At 44.8% G+C, this 18,546-nt stretch overlaps 2 protein-coding genes across 4 annotated transcripts in view; both read left to right on the forward strand.

The window, feature by feature from the left end:
* The window catches only part of itga7 (integrin, alpha 7), a 39,518-nt gene extending 29,073 nt beyond the window's left edge, over window positions 1–10,445 (forward strand). For 2 of the 3 annotated variants that reach the window (XM_062545800.1, XM_062545801.1), the window contains exons 12-25: window positions 1–23; window positions 458–607; window positions 828–943; window positions 1,309–1,504; window positions 2,464–2,538; window positions 2,642–2,721; window positions 2,921–2,998; window positions 3,530–3,632; window positions 3,800–4,006; window positions 4,447–4,566; window positions 5,015–5,128; window positions 5,565–5,663; window positions 5,973–6,098; window positions 8,449–10,445. The exon at window positions 1–23 is cut by the window's left edge and continues 147 nt beyond it. In XM_062545800.1, coding sequence (XP_062401784.1) covers window positions 1–23; window positions 458–607; window positions 828–943; window positions 1,309–1,504; window positions 2,464–2,538; window positions 2,642–2,721; window positions 2,921–2,998; window positions 3,530–3,632; window positions 3,800–4,006; window positions 4,447–4,566; window positions 5,015–5,128; window positions 5,565–5,663; window positions 5,973–6,098; window positions 8,449–8,604 — 1,643 coding nt within the window. In that variant the 3' untranslated portion in view covers window positions 8,605–10,445. Of the gene's footprint in view, window positions 24–457; window positions 608–827; window positions 944–1,308; window positions 1,505–2,463; window positions 2,539–2,641; window positions 2,722–2,920; window positions 2,999–3,529; window positions 3,633–3,799; window positions 4,007–4,446; window positions 4,567–5,014; window positions 5,129–5,564; window positions 5,664–5,972; window positions 6,099–6,724; window positions 6,876–8,448 lie in introns of all 3 variants that reach the window. The other variant, XM_062545802.1, reaches the window with a different exon arrangement.
* A 4,346-nt stretch (window positions 10,446–14,791) lies between these two features.
* npffl (neuropeptide FF-amide peptide precursor like) lies at window positions 14,792–16,646 on the forward strand. Its single transcript, XM_062546279.1, has 3 exons — window positions 14,792–14,932; window positions 15,720–15,841; window positions 16,503–16,646. Exons 1-3 carry the CDS (start codon window positions 14,792–14,794, stop codon window positions 16,618–16,620), a joined length of 381 nt encoding a protein of 126 aa, XP_062402263.1. The 3' UTR covers window positions 16,621–16,646.
* The last annotated feature ends 1,900 nt before the right edge of the window (window positions 16,647–18,546 follow it).

Genomic DNA, 18,546 nt, shown 5'->3' on the forward strand with positions numbered 1-18,546 from the left:
AGACCGCCACCTTCCAGCTCAAGGTACAGTAAGCCACAAACACCACTTGCTAATACACCACAGTGTGTAACTGTCCATTTAAAGCAACACTAAAGAGTTTTTTCTTATTCTGAAAACAAAGATGGCGGCGCACAGGCTGAAAACATTACAATAACAATGCAACTTGTTTGTGCTTTATTCTGAATAACTACTGTAGTCATATTTCTGACTTTATTTGTATTTACGGTATATCTAAATATGTAACTAGTGCTATAGCCATCTGTTATATTAGACTGCTTCATTTCCACTTTAAAATAATGTTCCCAAAATCATTTCAGCAGTTCATCAACTCATTGCCATATTGGCGATACAAACTAACACCATGTACTCCTATGGAGGACTCTTTTAGTGCTGGGTCTGCTCATTAGAAAGTCTCTGTTTACTCGTAGCTCATTGACATCTTGTGTCTCCCTCTCAGGAGAGCCTGTGGGACAAGCTGCGTCCGATCTCTCTGGCCATCACACACACCATCAAACACACCCACCACCACCGGCACGTCGGTCCAGAACACCTGGCCATGCTGACCCCCGTGCTAAGCACCCACGTCTCCAACACGCTGCTCTCCGAGGTGTGTGTGTGTGTGTGTTTTTATAGTGTTTAATTGTTCTTTGTCTTTATCTGTACCTTTTGCTTTTACTTAAATATAAAGCATTGTCTTGCCTTTCTTTGCCTACAGTTCTTGTTTGCAAGTCTTGCAGTATTCAACTGAATAATGATCTGTCACAGAGGATTTCTGTGTATGTCCTTGCTCATCTCTGGCGTCTGTTTCTGCCTGTCTGTTGATTTAGGTGAACTTCCTGAGAGAAGGCTGTGGGGACGATAAGGTCTGTCAGAGCAACCTGCAGCTTGTCTGGAAATTTTGCACCAAAGCCCACCCGGCAGACCCCTTCACCCCTCTCTCCCTGTAAGTGTGTGTGTGTGTCTGTGTCGGGTTTCTGTGTGTTTGAATAGCGGTGTGTCTCAATAAGAACGCCTTTCATCCTCATGGACTGAGTCTCTCAAATGTTTAACTGTTGTAGGCATTTGCTCTCTTGAGAATCTCTTCTCTCAGATTCACACTTTTTTAAACACACTCTTCCTAGTTCTCTCTAGCGGTCAAATTCCCTCAAAACGTCCGTCTGCTTTTTACACGCGCTCACCACATTCCCCATGCGTCCATCATACCTCAAACTGACATCCACCCTCCTGTCTCCTGTCTCCTGTCTCTCCCCCCCCCCCCCCCCCCCTCCCAAACATACCCCCCCCCCCCCCCCCCCCATTGCGCCTCAGTGATGAGGATGGGGTTCCGGTGTTCACGCTGAAGGAACAGAGGCCAGTGGCGCTGGAGTTGGAGGTGAGCAACTTCCCGTCTGACCCGGAGAACGACCAGGAGGATGGAGACGACGCCCACGCCGCCAAGCTGCAGATCATTCTCCCAGAGACGCTGTCCTTCGACTCCGTCAGAAGGCACGGCCACGGCCAGCAGGTAGGCTACACACAGCGGGCATGGCTATGGGTCTGTTTCACTCAGCGATAGCATCCACCAGTATGCACGGGAAGGGAGAGCATAGACTATTAGGGTTAATATACAATTATTTTCCCCCTAAAATTCTATTTATTATTGATGGACACAATGTGCTTCACGCTATTTTATAGCAAGTAAGTAAGTAAGTAAGTCATGTTTATTTGTATAGCGCATTTTAATTAACATGCACAAGCGCAACCCAAAGCGCTCATTTTATGAGAGGCTTCAGGTAACCAAAGGGGGGCATTGTTGTTGCATGTTGCTACCAAAGATTCTAGAGCTCTGTTCTAGAATCTTTGGTTGCTACTGTACTGTAGGTAGCCAGGGGACGACAATCAAAAGAACATACCGGAAGCTCACTAGAGGAAGTAATTTCTGTTAGAACACATTCACTCATCTGGGAAATTTCATTTCAAAATGTACATGTCTATTTAAGATGGATGTGGGAGAACTCATGCCATACAGTAATATGTCTTGGTCATTTCTCAAATGAAGAAAACAGCTTTATGTTTACACATTCACATGCATACACATAAACAAGGACAGTACTATAAGCCCCCCCCCCTATACACACACACACACACGGACACACAAACACAGACTTGATGAACTTGAAAACAACTCTCACTCACATACTGCACTTGTACACATACCCGTAGGCTCAATGCCAGATTTTTCATTTCGTACATTTGGAAAGAGGCTCCTAGCATGTACCGTGTTAGATGGACAGTAAGGTAAGGTATATTTTATTGTCCCCAAAAGGAAATTTGCCATGGGCTCCAGCCACTGTGTCACATAACTTACAGTATTACTCAGCATACATGCCACACAACATAAAAGATGATACGTGCACTTCACTTCATCACACTGTGTAACACTGCATCACAGTTTACTGGGCTAATGGATATTTCTGTGAACAGGTGCTGTGCGAAGCCAACCAGAATGGCTCCCAGGTTGACTGTGATCTGGGCAACCCATTCAAGAGAGGTGGATTGGTAATGCATCTCAGCTCCTCTTAACTCTTTGAGCCTTGTGAAATGTCTGATTTCACCGTGAGTAAATGTGCTTTTGCTAATTTTGGTCATTTTGAATCCACAGTTGAAATTCTACATCGCTCTAAGCACAGCTGCGTTCTCCATTGAAACCACAGAGCTGTCAGTTGATCTTATTCTGTCAACGTAAGTTCATTTTTACCTTTGTCATGTGTGTGTGTGCATGTTCTTACAAATAGTGTGAAAATAAATTGTGATACTTGACCTTTGTTCTTTTGTGTATGTGTATTTGTAATATGTATGTGCATGAATACGGAATGTTTCTTCATGTGTGTCTGTTTGTGTGTGTGTGTGTGTGTGTGTTTGTAATTATTTCTATCCACAGCATTAGTGAGCAGCCTGACCTTGCCCCCATCACAGCCAAAGCTAAAGTGGAGATAGAGCTCCCCCTGGCTGTCAGTGTGTAAGTTACCAGAGTCACCGCTCCTCCAAGATTTAGTCCACGCCATACCCTCAGAATACAGTCAACAACTGAAGAAAACAGTCAAATAATAACAAAAAGTTGAAACAATGTTGCATAACCAAGCAGAATCACATACAATTCAGAACTGGAGTACTTTAACCAGAGTGCACATAAAGAACCTGAAATAAACAATCTGCAGCGTAAGATTCCAGTGTGTGGTGATGATCTTAACTTTTGCAGTTTACTATTATGTTGCACTCCATTTGGAAACCTCTAGATTAGAGAGATGCTCAGGCACAGTGTTCATTTTTACAATATACATATTTGGGCCCATAGGATAGTGAAGACAGTGACAGGAAGTAGGAAAAAGAGATGGGGAGGGATCGGGAAAAAAACAGTCAGATTTGAGCCCGGGTCCCTGTGGGCATGTGGACCCAAATGTGGTACAGTATGGCTGCTGTAGAGAGTTGTTGCACCAACGCTGCCCCCGCGGTGTGTTTTTGATGGTGTGTGTGTGTGTGTGTTCCACAGCAAAGTCAACCCCCATCGGCTGTTCTTCAGTGGGGCTGTGAAGGGAGAGAGTGCAATGCAGTCGCTGGATGATATAGGAAGTCCTGTGGAAATTGATTTCCAGGTAAGTGACCAAGATGACTGGGTTATAGAAAAGCCATATCAAAAATGCTGCAGAGCAGATGCAATCTGGAGGTTTGTTTTGGTTTATAGTATTTTGGAAAATGAACTTCTTCATTTGAACCCCCCTCTTTGAGTTTCTCCATTTGTTTTTGTTTTCTTTTTTAATAGGTGACCAGCACTTTCCAAACGCCACACACTCTTGGCTCCGCCTTCCTGAACATCATGTGGCCTCACGAGTTGTCCAATGGCAAGTGGCTGCTCTACCCCACAGGGGTGGAGTCGGAGGACCCCTCTCTCAGGCAGTGCATCGATCCCTCGGAGTTCGACCCCATCCCAATCGTCCCCAAGAACGCCACCAAGCCCACCAACCTCCAGGTGCCCCAGGCTCTCCCAGGGAGCGCTATTCAGAGATGCCATTTCAGTCAGAGATTCAGAGAGATTTATTTGTCATGTACACAGATATACAGTAGCTAAAGAAACGTCCGCACACCAGTCTGACGTGAGGGGCTTGCCACGAAAATGTCACAGATTAAAAAGACATTTGCTTTGGCACGACTGTTGTGCAGACTTTTCTTTACGGTTCCTACTTTTGTTTTAGCCCCGCATCCTGTTCAAACTTGTTTGAATGTGTGTGCTTGCTGGACATTTTTTTCACTTACACAGTTACAGTTAATATAACAGTGTACAATATAAATAGAAGAGCTAAAAGATGAATTATAGTCATTGATAATGATTCAATTAAATAATAAAATGATGAATAAGTATAGTTTGGAAAAAATCTCTAAATGTTGTTTTAATTTCCCCTTGATGTGCAGACGCTCAGTCGGAAAGTTCGCTCCTACTCAGAGGAGGAAGGAGAGGCCATGACCAAAGGCAGCGTAGAGAGAACTACTCCTGCTGTGGCCGCCTCAGAGAAACGCAAGTCCCTGAAACTGGTGAGTGAAAGAGTGAGAGAGAGAGAGAAAGAGAGAGAGAATATACAAAGAGAGTCTGTGAGAGAAAGTTTAAAGAAAGCTAGAGAGCGGGGTTTTTTTGCGTGCCTCTCTGTAAGTGCCTCTGGCATTCACTGCAGCTGAACCAAAATCGAAAAGACAACATGATGCAGCTGTTTGTGTGTTTGTGTGTGTTGATGTGTAGTGTATGAATCTGTGAGTGTCGGTTGGTGTGTGTATGTGTGTGTGTGTGTTGATGTGTGACGTATGTATGAATCTGTGAATGAGTGTGTCTTTGTGTGTGTGTGAGAATATGTATCGTATCGGTGTGAGTACGAGGCTGTCTATGTGTGTGTGTGTGTGTGTTGATGTGTGTGTTGATATAATACGGTGCATACCGTGAGACATGCGAGCTAACGCAGAGCTCTCTGGGATCCGTTCCCCTCTGTAGGACTGCCTGCTAGGCTCAGCACGCTGCAAGGTGTACAGCTGTCCCCTGCAGAGCGTGTCTGACATCGCCATCCTCAAGATCAAAGCTCGCTTGTGGAACAGCAGCTTCATTGAGGTACGTGTACCGCGGCGCCTGAAATCATCAGATGTGGTGGGTTGGAGAACATGTTGAGTGGAAGATGGGGGTAGCCCAAAGCCTGTGTGAAAATCGTACAGTAGCCCTTTTTTTATTTTTATTTTTTTTACGAGCGTCATGTGGTTCGACGACAAGCTTTGATTCAAATAGTGTTTTTGTACAGTACCTTGCTTTGTGGTCTATCGTCTGTCTTCACTCTTTCTTTCTTTCTTTCATCTTATTTTCTTTCTTTTTTTCTGTACTTCCTTCTTTCTCTGCTCAAACACAAAGAAGTGTGTACAAAGACATAGACAAATACTCTCACACACACATACTGTACAGTACTGTACACACATACTGTACACACAGACAGACAGACACACTCACTCCCTCTCTCCCTCTTACTGTCTGTGTATTGCTCTCTGTCCCTTTTAAGGAGTTCCCCTCAGCCAGTGCCCTGGAGCTGATGATCCGAGCCAACATCTCAGTGAAGTCCACCATCAAACACCTGGTGCTCAGAGCCACGGCAGCAGAGGTACTAAAGCATCACACACACACACACACACACACACACACACACACGCACACACACACACACACACACACACACACTACGTCTGGGGCTCAGAGACATAGCAGCACAGGTACGAAGCATCACAGACACACACACACACACACACACTACATCTGGTGCTCAGAGACGCTCAGAGGTACCAAGCAACACACACACACACACACACACACACACACATATGAACATGTCACTCTGTGTTGTGTAAGTTGCCGCATGTAGCAGACGAACTCCAATTGACTGGCGCTTGCGTGTTGCGGTGCTGCTCCCCAGGTCCCGGTGGAGATCTACCCAGAGCACCGCCTCTCAGACCCGTACGCCATCCCCTGGTGGATCATCCTCATCGCCATCCTGGCCGGCATCTTAGTCCTGGCGCTGCTGGTTTGCTTATTGTGGAAGGTAAGCAGCGGAACGCAACGTCAGCTAAAACTGATCTGGGCCTGATCTGGGCCTCCTCTCCAGGAGAGGCTGTCTGAGTACAGACCCGTGGGAATGGGGAGAAATGTTGGTTATTAAGCCAGTCTGGATCGCAGAGAGACGAACGCAGTGTCCATAGCAGACAGCAGCGCGGAAGGTGAGTGAGGTCAAGATGGCGGACGTGTGGTCATCTGTGGTCTCACTTCAGACATCTTTAGTGTGGTGCTCATTTTCCGCCATTTTCCTCTTCATTCATCTGTCACATTTTCCCTCTTTTCCCTTCTTCCTAATGTTCATGGATGTCATCCCTCTTGTTTTGTACTATTATACATGCCTATCATGTTGATCTTTCTTTCTTTTTTTCTTTCTTTCTTCCGCTCCTCTACCTTTCTCTTTCTTGTAATCCTCACTACGTCTCTCTTGTTTTGTACTATTTTACATGCCTATCATGTTGATCAATCTTTCTTTCTGTCTGTCTTTCTTTCTTTCTCTCTTGCACTTTCTTTCTCCTCCTCTACCCTCCTCTTTCGTGTAATCCTCACTCCATCCCTCTCATGTAACCCTCCTTCTCTCTCTCTGTCTCTCTGTCTCGCTCGTGCGCTGGGCAGTGCGGATTTTTCCGACGGTCGGAGCGCCGGCCCGATTACGAGACGGAGTATTACCGGGCTCGTCTGGGGCTCCAGCCGTCCGAGGCCGAGAAGCAGGCCACCGAGCTGGAATAGCCCCCCCTGCTGCTCTCCCCTGCCCCTCACCCACGTGGTAAAGCTGCCCCAGGGGCATGATGGTGTGGAAACCCCCCCCCCCCCCCCCCATCCACTTCCCCTTCCTGTCGTGGTGTGCTGTGGCGTGGCGTGACGTTTCGTGTGGTGTCCTGTGGCGTAATGCTGTCCCGTGGGGCGGGTTGATGTGAAAATGAATAAAAAAGTTCAGTCCTGCGCAGAAGCATCATGGACACTCTGAAATGAGGTCTTGTACAGATTCCCATACAGATGGATGATGGTGGTGATGATGAATACTTAATGGGAAAAGTGTGGCGCTGGTAGAATGAACTGATTCCAGTTGCCTGACTGACTGTAGCCTCATCTGAGAATTCATGATGCTCATGATGCCAGGATGAACTGTTTTGGAAAAGTGCGTGTGTGTGTGTGTGTGTGTGTGTGTGTGTGTGTGTGAGCGAGCGTGCGTGCGTGTGTGTGTGCGTGCGTACGTGCGTGCGTGCGTGCGTGCTTGCGTACGTGCGTGCGTGCGTGCGTGCGTGCGTGCGTGCGTGCGTGCGTGCGTGCGTGCGTGCGTGCGTGCGTGCGTGCGTGCGTGCGTGTGTGTGTGTTTGTGTGTGTGCTCATAACACTCACAAAGGAATTCTGTTCCTTAAAATACAGTGTAGCTCTAGGTCTAGGACTTCAAACTTGCTCTTTTTAGGGCAAGTGTCTAGCTCCACTCGTAAACCAGAAACATGGATTCCTTGAACCAAAAGTGTGGCAGCTTGGATTAACATCTGTGTGGACTTTTTGCACGGGTTGTGAAAATAACTCTGTGAAAAGAATCTCTAGAACTCTACGAAGTCAATCTGCACTGGAGGCTAACTTGGTGTGGAAAACAATTCTGTGTATTTTTTAATCCAGGTTTCAGCATCATGGACAGAACATATTTGTGTGTGCTTCTTCTTTTCTGAGCTATAGCTTGACTAAGGGGGATGTATGGTGGAGTAGTATAGTGAAATATTTCATTTAATTTATTCAGCTGAGGAGAAACCGAAGACACTCTCAGCAGAATTCTAATTCTGAAATTTAGCATTTCAAAAGAGCTTCATGTCATGGCCATGAAAAGATCAGAACATGGAGAGGAGTATGCCAGTGTTCTGTCCATGACACCCTATGATATTCTCTCTCTCTCTCTCTCTGTCTCTCACACACTCTCTCTCTCTCTCTCTCACACACACACACACACACACACACACACACACTTTCTACTGTGTTAGCCTTGATTCTAATTTCCATCTGTCTCTTTTTGGTCTCTCTCTCTCTCTCCTCTCTCTCTCCCTTCCTTTCGTTCTTTCCCCCCTTTCTCATTGTTACTCTGTATATGTCCTCCCCCTCCTTCCCTCATGGCTTGCTACTCCTTTCACCTCATTTGTCCCCCCTCTCCCCTCACTCCTTCCCCACCTCTGTCTGTCTTTACCCCCCCCCAACACCCTGCCCGTTCCCTCTCTCCCTCTCTGCCCCCCGCCCTCTCGTCTCTCTCTCTCTTTCTCTCTCTCGTCTCTCTCTCTCTCTCTCTCTCTCTCTCTCTCTCTCTCTCCCTCTCTCTCTCTCTCTCTCTCTCTCTCACACAGTGTGGCTTTTTCCGGAGGGCTCAGTATAAAGACAAAGTGCCTCAGTACCACGCGGTGAAGATCCCTCGGCAGGACCGGCCACAGTTCCAGGACGAGAAGTCTGTCATTTTACACAAAAAAGAATGGGCTACACACTGGAGCGATGGCACATCCTGAGTCACACACGCACACAGACACACACACACACACACACACACACACACACACATAACTCTGCTGAACACTCTGCAGTGTATGCAGAGGCTTTGCTGTGCAGAGACTGGTAGTGGTTTTGTGCACTCTCTGAGATGCCCTCAGCATCCAGACATGTGAACTGAGCTTCACACAATGATGATTCAATAGCACTGCTGCCAACCCATGGATTCATGTTCGACTGAGTGCACAGGTGCACAGGCTTTAATTTACACACACACACACACACACACACACACACACATAGACAGACAGACAATATACTCCAGCAAATGCTAATCAATGAGACCATTTCACAGACATGCTCGTCAGTGACGCGTATCAACATTCATTGAACTAACACAGACTGATCGACCAAAGGAGCGGTATAGATTGAGAATGATGCTTCGATCACACACTCGATTGAACAGAACACACTCTGCAAAAATTAAGATATTTGAAAGTACTACTGTACTAAAAGGAAACACACACACACACACACACACACACACACACACACACACACACATACATAGATACAGCCTATATACCAGTACACTGGCATAGCCCAAGTTTTGCCTTAATAGAGTGTGAATGGCAAAAATACTGTAAAATACAACTGTTATGTAACTGCATTTTTTGTTAAATTATAGTTTTGTTTCAGGCAGCACTGGTAGTAGTACATACAGTAGGAACAGAAAGGCACGTTGAGGCTACTAAACAGACATATTTCACTCACAATATTAGACTATCTGTGGATAGGGTCACAGAAGAGGCCTGTGTACTGAACATAACATAGACTGTTAACGAACAATCAGGCATGACCTGCCTTAACTTACCCCAGTCATTGCATATACTGTAAAGTACATGAGGGGGGATAATCAGCGCAAAGGCATATAGTGTAGCATACTATGGCCAGATTGTCTGCAAAGCATCCAATTTTATATATATATTAAAAAAATGAAGAGATGGATTAATTTAAAATGGATTGAATCCCTACACATAATCATGTAGTTGCCCAGAGAATTACACCACATTTTTACAGGTTTCCACTGGTTTACCTATTTGTTTTTGTTTTTTAAGAAAGGATCCATGTCCCTTGTGTTACTAATAGTTTTACCAGAACACTGCAGATTATTACTTTTGCTCAATTTCAGTTGTGTCTTCTGGTCTAAAAGTGCCTTAACATAGAAATGACTAAAGTCAGAATTAGAGAGGGAGGATGAGAGATATAGTTATCTTTCTTCATCTCCTACCAGAGCTAGAGTACATCCTGGGTTGATTTGAAGAGACGGATTATTGAAACATCCAGTTTCCTGAGATCTGCATTGGATACAGACCTCAAGGTGGAAGCTTATGTGCATAGACATTGCTGGACAATCTTGTATTAGCTGCATGGTCAAACTTTGCTGTAAACACTTGTTTGTCATGATCTTATGTTTATTTATTTGTGACTGACTCTACTGTTGTACTATTTGTAAATAAAACAAATTCTTGGAAATGAATGCCTGCATAAAAGAGTGAGTATAGGCCAAGTGAGCGCCAGTTAACGACCTGCAGTACATATTTTGGGCAGTAGAGGGCAAGCATGTTATAGCTTGTCATGACAATGAGAGCATCCTCTGAAACGGAATATTTGTTTTTTTAAAAATGTAAAAGCCTTTCATAGAGATGAAAATATTGCCAACTAACGTATGAATAAGTTTACTACATCTGAAACGTTAAACGGATGATATTCTTTTTTATAAACCATACTGTACATAATACTTCAAAGAATATCTCACAACTGTATATTTGAACTCAATAAACAAATTGCCTGTGTATAACAGCGTGTTGTTATTAAGTAGCTGATACCAGTGCAAAAGTGTGTTTCTATACCAGAATATAGCGTCACACTAAACACAGTGTAGTCCAAATATAGTAGCCTACAGTAGGCTATACTGCAGTGTTAGTATTAACACTCTTGACACACTAAAACAGTGTGTGTGAGTGACAATGTCCAATACCACAGCAGGCTACTGCCAAAAATAAATTAAGCACTCCTTTTCCAACAAAGGTATGGTTAACTCTTCTGTTTAGACACCAAAGATAGAGGCTTAGAAAGCGTGGAGGATTTCCGGCAACCCCTCGAAACCATTGTGTGCTCTTCAGTATCTCTATTTTTAGAACAAGTGTAGGCCCGTGATGAAAGCACCGACACCAGCTCGCATGGCCACTGGGTTAAGGGCGATCCATCACGACTCTACCACTCCGTGTTGAGATTGCTGAAAGTCACCTTATTTGATTAGCCTGCCTGCCGGTCTCGCTTGGTACCTACAGCAGGACAACCCGTGCTCACCGCAGTGATTACTTTAATGGCCTTTCACATTATTTATTTTCCCCTGACACCCTCGTATTTTCTATGCCACCCAAAGACCCCACACGCCCACATTCTTTTCCTCCGCGATGCCATGAATCAGCCGTTTTTATGTCAAAGACCACCACTGCGGATAATTAGGTATAGGTTATTCTTTGAAATCTTATGTAATGTAACTTAATGGGTTTCAAAGAAGCGAAGGCCTATAATGCACTACAATTGTGACTATGAACTTCACTTACATAAAGCAGTGAACATTAGATCCGGTGAACAGTTCAAGTACATGCAGTGAAATGAGTTGAAATAAATAAATTGCTCAAATTATCTTCAATGGCAGACTCCCTTCTTGAAGGGAATTGCAGGCTATGCTTGGCTACTAGTTGATATAGACTCCAGAAATATGACTTCAGTATTGACTCCGTCTGTTTGTGGGAAATCTGCGCAATGTGGAAGCACTGTGCCATGAGAAAACATGGAAATGAAAAGATGTCCCTGTTGACCCTCATGGGAGCCTGCGTCATCTCTCCTTTTATCCATGACTTTTCTCGGCAAGATTGAACTGAGGCCTCTGCACGTGACAGAGAGATGCGTGATGTCGTTGTTATAGCGATTAATGGGTGAGGGAGGTGATGACGGAAGGGCCTGGAGGAGTGGAGAGGGTGGAAAGGTCTGAAAGGTGTTCGCGGTGGCTGGAGGATTGACAGACATTAGTGGCTTTGAGAGAAGAACTCAGGAGACGTGGTACACTCCCCGGGGCCTGCAGCTGACTCGGTGAGGGCAGTCAGAGTACATTAACTCGCTCCTTGGGTTTGCGCAAAAAAAAAAAAAAAACACAGCACCACTCTATTTGGCTCAGTGACACTCACAGTAATTGGGTTCAACAGTGTTGAGATAGCCTGATGCAGAAAAATACGTGCTGGCAATGGATGTCAGTTACTACGGTGGTGTATTGCTGTCACACTAGAAATAAATAAAAGGCTCAGTATCAGGTAATTACGTGAAAGTTTCAAGTAATTACGTGAAAGTTTCTTGTTATAACAAGATCTTTTTCACGTTTTAACAAGATATGTTTCATGTTATTACATGAAATTATCACGTTATTTCGTGATAATGATATTTTCATGTTATAACGTGAAAATATCATGTTATTTCAAGATATGATATTTTCACGTTTTTACAAGATATTTATCACGTTATTACATGATATTATCACGTTATTTCATGATAACGAAACTTAACGAGACCAGGCTGGAGAGCATATGGCTGGCATAGGCTGAATGAGAACAGGCTTGTCTGGCTGCTATTGCAGTGCTGCTTGATGAGTGTTTGCTTTTGAGCATGTGTGTAGGCTACAGTAGCCTACATAGTCGCCATCTGACCAAGTAGCAGGAGCAGGGCTGTATATCGGCAGAGAGCCGCTGCGCGGATAGAGGTGAGCAGGAGTAGCCTGCTCATAGTCTGTATCGGCAGAGAGCCGCTGAGGAGGCGGACAGAGAGGTGCAGGAGTAGCCTGCTCACACAGCCTGATAGTTCTGCTGCTTCTTCCCATCCACTTAAAGCAACTTAACGCAAGAGGGAGAAAGGGCCTTGATACATTTGTGAATGTTTACGCAATTTGGGCGCTTTGGCTAGCTTGCATGTCAGGTCATCGTGGTAATTTTTAGGGCTGCGGGGAGAGGCCGCTCGGAGTGAAAAGTGAAGCGCTGCAGTCACACAGTGCAGGCTTTTTCAGATCACTTCATCACAGTAATCATCAGTAGGCCCTACGGCCCAAAACGCCACACCGGGATTCTTCCCGACTCTCCCGATTGCCACTCCAGGTGCAGATATTGTAATATTTGTTTCGTGGTCGGAGGAGGAGTCAAATCACACACAGACAGGGAGTCACGTTTTACAATTTATTTAAAGTTGACACACACAACCAAACCTCCCGAATGCACCCACCCTGCATTCATCCGCACACAACCCACCTAAAACAGCCCTCTCTCTGGCGGAGTTTTGCTAGGGGAAGGGACTATTAACCCCGGCCTGGGGCTAACTATGCCCGCACACACACACACGCACAACACACACACACACACTCACACAGGCCTGTTAGTTCGTGGAGTCCCAGTTGCCACAGCTAGCCCACAGAGTTCAGGTAATCCACAGTAGCGATAGAGTCCACAAGTAGCCACAGTTAGCTCACAGAGTTCAGGTAATCCACAGTAGCAAGAGTCCACAAGTAGCCAAACGCTTCGGCTGGCCGCGCGACTCACACCAGCCCGAGCTCCCTCTCGCACGCCCCAACTCGCAACTCTTTATCCCTGATAATCATCCACAGTCGACAAGCTGCAGGTGTACCACTCCTCAATCAATCAGTCAATCATTCAATTTGTTCAGTGGGGGCACGTCGTAGCCAGTAAACACCGTTCACTACAATATTCTGGACAATGCTCGGGTGTTTGCATTTATAACAATATCATCCACAAGTTTAATAACTGGAAAATCGCCATAAACCGAGCTTAACATAGAATTTGATTGACTCGTGAGCCATAGTAACCAGCCTTTCTTGCCCCTCCTTCTGTTTAGTTTCATTATCATGAAATAACGTGATAATTTCAAGTAATAACGTGATAGCCTACATATCTTGTAAAAACGTGAAAATATCATATCTTGAAATAACATGATATTTTCACGTTATAACGTGAAAATATCATTATCACGAAATAACGTGATAATTTCATGTAATAACATGAAACATATCTTGTTAAAACGTGAAAAAGATCTTGTTATAACAAGAAACTTTCACGTAATTACTTGAAACTTTCACGTAATTACCTGATACTGAGCCTTTTATTTATTTCTAGTGTGACAGCAATACACCACCGTAAGTTACAGTATACACCACATGATTGTGTTTGTGTGTGCGTGAGTGTGGGATTGTTCTACACGTTGGTTACCTGTTTGCTTGCTTATGAACATGTTTCTTGAACATACTGTCAAACGAATTTTATAACAATGTCATAGATATGTTGTGGATGCCATAGACTGTCAAGTTGTATGACATAACTGTTTCTTCTTGGAAGTACTTTCCCCCATTCTGCATGCTTGTCACAAGCTCTCAACACAGCATGGTGCATAAAGTGTAGAAAGTATCCAGAACACACATCGCCTACTTATTTACGGTTGAGTAAATATGTCACTCATTTTCTGTGGGATTTTTCAATCATTCAAGTCAGAATCACTAATTGTCTGCTTGCCAGAGGTCTTTTTCTGAACAGCAGGCTTGACTGCTAGAATGAATTGCTCGTTATTTCCCTGGTTTGTTCACTTATTCACCAGTGGTTTGGTCTTGTCACCTCATTTTTAGGATGGAGGGCGCAAATAAGCACACAAGATTGACCACTTTAATAACCCTGATGGACTAGTGCCTCTTTCTACTCCCGCAGGCCATTTAATGCACACAGCTTCATCACCGCCCTAATTCCCTAACTCCTTTAAATGGACCGGGGGCTGCTTGTAGTCCCTCACTTCTCCTGATTTTCCATCCTTTGTCACCCCCCAACCTCCCTAGGGCTTCAAGAAGCCTGGTCATCCATTCCGTCCCTTTATCTCCAGGGTCCAAACACAACGAGCATTGCAGGGGTATATAAGGTGCACCACAATGCCCTCCACCACTGAAGTTAGCCTGTGCTGCTGGAACAAACAAAGTTGCTGTACTATCCATACCCACGCAGAGCATAAGCTGACCACAGCCAGGTACGAAGCTCCGAGCAACCAGCACTCCAGTTGACAACACCAGTACCAGCACTCTTCCTCAGTCAGCTGCAGAAAATGGAGACGGGATCATGGCTGACTCTGCTCGGACTCGTCCTGGCTTTGGCTGCGGTGGGACACTCTATCCAGGAGGAAGGAGCCAACCAGCACCAGCCCACAGACTCAGAGGAGAATGTGGTGGAGACACTGGACGGATTGGTGAGTCTTACTTACATTTTTATGTTTATTCATTTAACAGACACTTTTATCCAAAGCAAAAAGTTCAGATCAAATTTTATCCGATCAAAAACCTATAGGATTCCGAATCAGATTCCAATCAGATTTGGGAACCAATATGATTGGGATCCTATAGAATTGATGATCTTCTAAGATTCCAATAAATTTTTTGGGGGAAAAAATTGGATGATCCTATAGGATTCCTAAATCCTACAGTACAAGATTGTTGCTACTGGAATTCTATAGGATTTTTGTTCCAACATCTGATTGGAATGCCACAGGACTTTTTGATTAGGGATACACGGTAAGGACCATGCTCACCAGTGGTTTGGTGACAGCGTTGGGATAATGTACAGGAAGTACTGTAGATAGAGAGTGAACACTGGGAGGAGAAGGTTATGTGTGAGGAATAGAGGTTCCATAATGGAATGTGCACCAAACCCACTGCATCACTGCATCAGCCATTTCATTGTAGCAATCAGAATGTTTAGGAAATCTCCCCTGTCATGGTCTAACCTTCGTCACAGAGACAATGGAACAATGTGTCTGCTTAATAAAATTGGCTTATTTTTGGTTTTTGGTTATTTGTTTATTGAAGTATGACTTCTCAATTGTCTCTATTGTCAGTGGCCATACTATTGAATAATAGGCGAGTAATTCTGTAAACGGTAGCTATGCATGTTATGAAGTGTCTGATTTTATGTGTGTGTCTGTACCCAAACTCTGAAGTGTCTGATTCTATGAGTGTGTCTGTCCCCAAACTCTGCAGGACATGGAGGATCCACTGGGCCGTGCCATTGAGCAGCGCCTCTTGTACCCAATCATTCGTTCCCTCTCCCAGGGCGCTCACAGATACGGACGCAACCCCTCCGTGCTTCACCAGCCACAGAGGTACAGTACGTCTAGCCACTTCACTCATTTCATTTCACACCACCACTCCATTTCCATTAAGCTATTATATCCCTGAACAATTCAGGTCACTTCAACCCAAGGCACATGTGTTAATAATGATCACAGGATATCTTTTCTGGTGTTTCTTCTGCGCTGGGGAGCTTATTATTGCCCTCCTATTTATAATGTTGTGTGGGTATATTTTTTGCTGGCATCTGGGGTGGCTGTTATCGTGTCGAAAAAAAGAAGACAGTATTAAACCTCAGAGGTTTAAGCCTGTTAATGGATTAAGGGAAGGGGGGGGGGGGGGGGGGGGCTGCTGGGCTCGAAAATCTCTTTAAGTCTGCACAAAGCCATAGCAATAAATATTTAAAAAGCCACCTCTTATGTACCCACTTATTAGAAAAAAAGACTTCTTTTAATGGGACAGATTCCAGCGAATTCTCTTTTAGATCTGGCAAAGTTCTGTTCTGTTGTGAATAATAAAATGAAACAACAGAACACAAACACACAACACACCAACACATTTATGCAGATCTTTTTGGTTGTGTAATGCACTTGTGTCTGCAGTTGTATTGTGGTCGTACAGTATGTGTGTTGTTGTGTGAGCTCTGGATCCAGAAGCTGTAGAGAGCCGTGCCGTGCTGTGCTGTTCCCGCAGGTTTGGGCGTGGCACCCGGGGAGACGAGGAGCCGGAGAGGATACAGTCCCGCGACTGGGAGACCGTCCCGGGCCAGATCTGGAGCATGGCTGTGCCACAGAGATTTGGGCGAAAGTAGAGCAAAACGACCCACGCGACCAACGCTGCCTGCAAGATGGAGAGAGAGAGAGAGAGAGAGAGAGAGAGAGAGAGAGGGGGACCAATTAGGATCAGCTGAAGTCCAGGACTGGCAGACAGACATGAATTAATAAAACATGCACCCGTTATATTTTTAAAGAAAGGCTTACGCACATCTCATCACCCCACCCTCTCTCTCTCTCTCTCTCTCTCTCTCTCTCTCTCTCTCTCTCTCTCTTGCTCCCAACCTATTGGGCTTGGCACAGGAAGCCTTAACCTGCATCATGCCATCCGTATTGTAGCCAATCACAAACCTCCACTGTAGTTCTCAGGCTCTCACTCAGCCAGTGGAATGAAGTTGACATAGTTTGGAGTGTGGTGACTGTACTGTGTGTGTTTGTGTGTGTGTGTGTGTGTGTGTGTGTGTGTGTGTGTGTGTGTGTGTGTGTGTGTGTGTGTGTGTGTGTGTGTGTGTGTGTGTGTGTGTGTGTGTGTGTGCGTGTGTGTGTGTGTGTGTGTGTGTGTGTGTGTGTGCATGCCTACATCCTTGCAGCATAGTGCACCTGGCTGGTTTCATTATATTTGCTAAATGAACATGCTAAATTCAATTTAATGCGGATGTACAGTACAGCAAAGCAGCATTAGTATGCATTGGTATGTAACTTTTTCTCATCTCATAGGCTTATGTTGTGAGTGCAAATAAATTGGCTTCTTTAATGAAGTGACGCTCTCGTCTTTTCTGGCATTTTCTTCACTGACATCATACAGCCTGTACATTTACCAGAAGCCCGTCCTTAGTACTGTGGTCTACCTGCTCTCTCCTCTCAGCAGCCTTATAATAACATCCTGCTGTGCTCAAGTCGAGTAGCTCTCAGAACATAAAACAGGCTTGATATGTCGCAAACGATGACTCTCGTGAGTCACCGACAGATGTGCTCGTTAAGGGTGGCCGTCACAGGCTATTTTATTTCTTCACATGCGTGGTTGTTATGGTGACAGGTCGGGAGCCTTGACATGTTCATACTGTATACAGGAAGCTTATGCCAAGAAGTGTATGTACAGACAGGAAGGAATTTTATGATAATGACATGAAATGAGGAAATTTAGGAGAGACATTTAAATGCCATTTTTGTATCACCAAAAAGGAATATGGGATACTATTATTGGTTGCAACCCAACATAAATGTCTATGAGTAGACTTGCATAGACTAGGTACAAAAATAAGACAAATATAGAATCTACAGATCAAAAACAAGCAAACAATCCGTCTCCTTCTCCTTCACCTGTCTGTCACTCTGTCCCGCCTTCTCAGCTGAAGAGGACTACAAAAGAAGTTAGAGCAGTCTGTCATTTTTCAGATGATTTGCTGTGACGTAGCCAATCAGCTGGGTGGAACATAGACAGTTTGGGGTCTGTGATGTAAATAATCAGGAACACTGCTCTCTCTCTCTCTCTCTCTCTCTCTCTCTCTCTCTCTCTCTCTCTCTCTCTTTCTGTCCTGTCTCCTCACTCCTCTCCCTAGCGTTTCATCTGGAGTGAATGCCCTGCTGGTGGCCTTCCAGATGAGGCCAACGTGTGTATGACAAGTGTGTTCAGTGTTTGTGTGTGTGTGTGTGTGTGACTGTCGCCGTATGTACATGCATAAATTGTCTGTGTGGAAATTGAGGTTGTTGTTGGGTTGAGTTATAAAAGCATTCCCAGAGCTTGTCAGTAATGGCTTCAGCACTAATTAAAAGATGCCAGCATGCAATTGCTGTACTTTGTGCCCTCTTTGTTTCTGCAGCCAATTACCGCGACGTGAGTATTAACTGCTTCAGACGCCTCCCTCTATTGAACTGACCTTCTGTCTCTGCTTTCCGTATGGGAAGAGAGGGAGAGGGGAGGTGGGAATTGCTAGAGAAAAAAAAACAAGTGCAATCTCTGTGCT

Source organism: Sardina pilchardus, chromosome 9, assembly GCF_963854185.1.
Source record: "Sardina pilchardus chromosome 9, fSarPil1.1, whole genome shotgun sequence".
NCBI classification, from domain to species: domain Eukaryota; kingdom Metazoa; phylum Chordata; class Actinopteri; order Clupeiformes; family Clupeidae; genus Sardina; species Sardina pilchardus.

Bases quoted from the DNA above. Each gene is read 5' to 3' on its own strand.
- npffl (XM_062546279.1), top strand. From the start codon at position 14,792: ATGGAGACGGGATCATGGCTGACTCTGCTCGGACTCGTCCTGGCTTTG. The intron at 14,933-15,719 runs GTGAGTCTTACT...CAAACTCTGCAG, and splicing joins TGGAGACACTGGACGGATTG to GACATGGAGGATCCACTGGG. The intron at 15,842-16,502 runs GTACAGTACGTC...CTGTTCCCGCAG, and splicing joins GTGCTTCACCAGCCACAGAG to GTTTGGGCGTGGCACCCGGG.